At 38.6% G+C, this 5382-nt stretch overlaps 1 protein-coding gene across 1 annotated transcript; it reads left to right on the forward strand.

The window, feature by feature from the left end:
- LOC107643367 lies at positions 1-4549 on the forward strand. Its single transcript, XM_016346985.2, has 4 exons — positions 1-336; positions 689-966; positions 1037-1164; positions 4195-4549. The coding sequence occupies exons 2-4, from the start codon at positions 803-805 to the stop codon at positions 4212-4214; spliced, it is 312 nt and encodes a 103-aa protein (XP_016202471.1). The 5' UTR covers positions 1-336; positions 689-802; the 3' UTR covers positions 4215-4549.

The following is a 5382-nucleotide window of genomic DNA, read 5'->3' on the forward strand; positions in this document are numbered from 1 at the left end:
TTTTCGGTTTTAAAATAAAAAACCTGAACTAAAGAAAAAATATTGCGAAAATCCCAAAATACCCTTAACCCTAACACTCCCCTCACTAACCCTAACACTGTAACACACACTCTCCTTAGTCCTCACAGTTACAGCCCCCCGCCCCCTCCACTCTCCACTCTCCACTCTCCCCCGGCGGACAGCGTCACAGCGCCGTTGCCTACTCCCATTCCTCCGTTTCGCAGCCGGAGTCGCATTCCTCCGTTGCAGAGCCGTCTACTTCCTCAGTCCGCTGCCGCCATCATCCTCCACACCTTCCTCCACGCTCTCTGAATCTCTAGAATGGAGATGCCTCAGGTAATTTTATTTGTTTCCAAATTATTTGTTTCTAATTTCTAATTTTATCTTGTTATAATTTATCACATTTCATCTTTTGAATTTGAATAAAATTAAAATTAGCTTTTGCTGAATTTTTATTTATGGGGTTGCTGAATTCTGATGAACAGAATTTGTATTCCTGGGGGGTTGCTGCTGAGCTGTTTTTTTTTCCTGTTCTGAACTGATTTTTTTTCCTTCTGATTTCTGCTTATGATGAATTGTTGTTGGTTCTGATTTTTGGGGCAGGGTTTTGGTTATGTTCTGATTTTTGGTTATGATTATTTGTTCTTGGTTCTAATTATTTGGTTCTAATTTTTTTTTTCCATCACAGGGAAAGTGAGAACATTGGTGACACAGAAAACAGTTTAAAAACCGGAAAACCAAGCCAATCCAATTAGTGCTCGATATTTTCTTTCCAAGGGCATTTTAGTGCATAGCAAGAGACATGGCTGTGGCGGCTAATTGTGCAAGAAAAACCCTCCAACTAGCTTCTTCTTCCTCCGCTGGAACCCTCTTTTCTCGTCGATCTTTTCCCCTTGTTAAACTCAATGGCTTACCTTCTTCTCCTTCTAGAACTTATACCCAAAAGCGCTCACACTCCTTTCCAAGGTGAGCTCATTTCCCCCTTCGTTTATGTGCCCCTTACCTGAATCATAACAGTTTTGGTTGTGTCTTTTAGGGTTCCGGAGCAGTTAGCAGGTGTTGCACAACTAGTGTCTCTGACGCCATTACATAGCGCTACTGCCTCTGCCTTGTTCACTTCTCTCCTCTCTTTGCACAATACTAACTGGGGTTGTCTCTCTGAAGGTACCATTTCTTCCTTCTCCCACTTTTCTTCACATTTTACCTCACCTATTATGCTCTACTAAGTTTATACCATCCACTTTAATCTTATCATTTCTATTATCAATACCATAGTTATGAGTGTAGTTTTTACTTTTTTATGCATTTTCATCCAATTATAGCTCCCCTAAATTCCTAATGATAATTGAAAAACATGCGTGCACTGTCCCAAAATTCTGTCATTCCTACCACACTGAATTTCGGAATTTGCTCCTCCTCTGCTCTAGCGCTCCTTCATACTTCACCTTCCTCTTCCAATTCAAACCCAACCACCTTCTCGAACCTCACTACCCTCCTACAAGGTCATGTTCCCCGTTCTCACCTTCTCCAAATCCATGCACGTATTTTCCAACTTGGCGCTCATCAGAACAACCTCATAGCTACCCGTCTCATTGGCCACTACCCTTCTCGCATTGCTCTCCATGTGTTTCATTGTCTCTACAGTCCAAATATCTTCCCTTTCAACGCCATTATCAGAGTCCTTGCTGAAGAGGGTTGCTATCTCGACTCCTTTTCCATGTTCAAGGGTCTGAAACAGCATCTACTTTCGCCCAATGGCTTGACCTTCTCGTTCCTCCTCAAGGCATGCATTCAGTCCAAAGATGCTTGCTTTGTTGAACAGGTTCATACCCATGTTCAGAAGACGGGCTTCCTATCTGACCCTTTTGTATGTAATGGCTTGGTTGCTGTATATGCCAAAGGCTTTAGTGATTTAGTGTCTGCACGTAAATTGTTCGATGAAATTCCTGACAAAAGTGCAGTTAACTGTTGGACTTCCTTGATTGCTGGTTATGCCAAGTCTGGCCAAAGTGAGGAGGTTCTGCAGATTTTTTATGCAATGATTCGCCAGAATTTGCATCCCCAAAGTGATACCATGGTCAGTGCTTTATCAGCTTGTTCCAGCCTTGAGATGCCTAGAATTGAGAAATGGGTTGGGGCTCTCTCAGTATTGGTTGATGACGACATGAATCCTAAAGAACTTTGCCTTGATTCAGTTAACACTATCCTTGTTCATTTGTATGGTAAATGGGGAATGATTGAGAAGAGTAGAGAAAGGTTTGACCGAATTTCTGTAGCAGGAAAAAGAAGTGTAATTCCTTGGAACACTATGGTAAGTGCATATATTCAAAACGGGTGCCCTGTGGAGGCTCTAAGTCTTTTCCGCATGATGGTTAAAGAACAAACCGTTAGTCCTAACCACATTACAATGGTGAGTGTGCTTTCGGCATGTGCTCAAATTGGTGATATGAACCTTGGTGGTTGGGTTCATAATTACTTGATATCTACAAGACATAAAGATACGATTGGGTCAAACAGAATTCTCGCCACAGCTTTGGTTGATATGTATTCTAAATGTGGCTGTTTAGATAGGGCAAAGGATGTTTTCGAGCATACAGTATCCAAAGACGTCATCTTATTCAATGCAATGATCATGGGTCTTGCAGTAAATGGTGAGGGAAAGGATGCAGTGAGACTCTTCTACAAAATGCCAGAATTTGGCCTACAACCCAATGCCAGTACAGTTCTTGGAGTTCTATGTGCATGCAGTCATTGTGGGATGTTGGACACAGGGCGCAGGATATTCAAAGAAATGATTTATTCCACTTCTCTCAAATTAGAACATTATGCCTGTTACATTGATCTTCTTGCAAGAGTTGGATGCATAGAAGAAGCTCTTGAGGTTGTGGCTTCCATGCCTTTCAAGCCAAACAATTTTGTGTGGGGTGCATTGCTTGGGGGTTGCTTGCTCCACTCTAGAGTTGAGCTTGCCCAAGAGGTTTCGATGAAGCTTGTTGAAGTAGATCCAGATAATTCAGGAGGGTATGTGATGCTGGCCAATGCACTTGCATATGATAGCCAATGGAGTGATGTCTCTGCACTGAGGTTGGAAATGAAAGAGAAGGGAATCAAGAAACAGCCAGGAAGTAGTTGGATTAGTGTTGATGGAGTTGTACATGAATTTCTTGTTGGCCATTCCTCACATCCTCATATTGAGGCCACATATCATACATTGAATGGATTAGTGAAGCATATGAAAGCATCAACCCATTGTCAGCTCGTGTGCTATTACTAGATATGTTGTCAATGTTTAGGGTTCAGTTTAAAAATTTTAGTTAATTTGTTTTTTCTTGTAATGAATTCCATTTCACCAAAAAAGAAAAGAAAAGAAAGGTCATCTAATAAGTTAGCTGTTAATATTCAGTTAAGTTGAGAGAAGAGTCTTACGAAGTGTTGTTTAATATTAGTTTTCTATAATTTACAAAAGAAACACTTGGCCAACAGATGGGGCTTCTTTAAGTTATAGCTATTCTAAAATGAAGGGTAGGTAGCTAGTTTGATAGAAGAGAAGTGCATAAAACTCTACAAGACAAAAGAATTGACTAGCTATAATCTAACTGAGCCAGGTAACATGGCAGGGAGTGTAATTAGATTAAAAGGAATATTGATAAATAAACCTTGAGGATGATATTTTTGTCTTTTTCAAGGAAGTATACTTTGGTTTTATAAATATGTTGGCACTTTATGCTTCTATACCTCTACATTCTGCTTTATATGATGGCCATTTTGTTACTTCATAACTTTATGAGCATTCCTTTCCTGGCTTCACCAAATCATCAAAATAAAGGTGATACTGTGTTAGGATTTTTACATTATGGGGTATTCTGTTGTAATCATGTTTAAAACAGTGATTATTGAATATGTTCATTATTATGTTTCACTTTTCATTAGTATCTAGATTGTGCTTGTCATGTTTGTGTAGGGCAATGCTTTTAGTTCTGCAAAAACCTCCTGGTCCTGGGTTTGAAACCTTTATACAGTTAGCAGCATTATTGACTCTTAGATGACTAATTTGAACACTGAATCTAATCTAATAATAAACCTTGTGTTTCAGAATTCAGATTAAAACCCAGGATACGTAAAAGTAAAAAGAGACTGTCTATTAATGTTATTAACCCAAGAAACCTGACAGTTATTTTGTTTATGGTGGGACAGGTTTTGCAACACCTCTATAGCAAGCAGCTGAAGATGATAACTTTGCCTTCAAGTTATCCTGTTACCATTAGGTGCGGGTTTGTTTTAGTACTGGTTTCTGTTAGATACTATGATTAATAATGTTATTTGATTAAATTTTCTTAACTCACTGAAAGTGTCAAAGTGTATACTCTAGTCTTGTCATTTGAAAGGTGCCTCAATTTCGGGAACCTTCCAATGTAGAATGTGTGCAGTTTTTTTAAGCAATTTTGTTATGCTTGAACCGTCATTAAAAACAGCAACAGACAAATGCTACTGGTGAGTTTATGATTGATGAGGTTGTGAGCCTATGCTAGAGTAATTTTTTCACCTCCTCTACATTGAGTCATGTTATCCATACTCATCTTTTCATAATATTTTTTGTAAACCAAACCAACCCATTCTACTGCACTATTAGATAGTGTGTGAGACATCCCATACGGCATGTGCCCCATTTTACATCTAATTTCTCAGTTATAACATTTTCATATGCAATTCAACTTTCGTAATAATGGATGCATATCAAGTATTTAGAATGACATAGCTTACTGTATGTGCTGCATGTTGGAGCCAATAGTTTGTTGAATGATGATAGAAAAGGTTTGTTGACTTATTGAACCAATAGATTCACGAAATGCTTTTCGGTGATCCAAGCCTTGTTTTTATTAGTTTGATGTGAAAGTAGTTGATATAAGGAAGATACACATTAAAGATTGCCAAGCTTCTTAAAGCCAAAATAAGTAAATGATCAAAATCAAAATTCAAAAGTAGACGGTGCAGTAGTTGTTTTGCATGTATATATTTCTATAGGACTCAAAATAATGAAAGATAGGATACGTTTTATCTGCTATTCGACATCTCGACCGTGGGGCCCGTTCTCCAGATATTGACGCGCCAATTTGCGGTCACACACAGATGAAGAGTGAAGACCCATCATTTATTTCAAATAATTCTAAGCTTTTTTTTTTTTTTCTTCTTTAATTTATAACATTAAGCATTTCAGAAGCGAGCAAAGCTGCAAAGGTCTATGAATGCCACACGGGTGTGGATTTTCTCCTCCCATCGTAAAGAGAAAAGACTTGCTAAATATGAAAATGATATTTCGACTAAAAGGAAAATGAGATCAGACCGAATCGAAAAAAAAAAGAAAAAAAAAAGCTGAAAATGAGG

Source organism: Arachis ipaensis, chromosome B05 (genome assembly GCF_000816755.2).
Source record: "Arachis ipaensis cultivar K30076 chromosome B05, Araip1.1, whole genome shotgun sequence".
In the NCBI taxonomy this organism is placed as follows: Eukaryota; Viridiplantae; Streptophyta; class Magnoliopsida; order Fabales; family Fabaceae; genus Arachis; species Arachis ipaensis.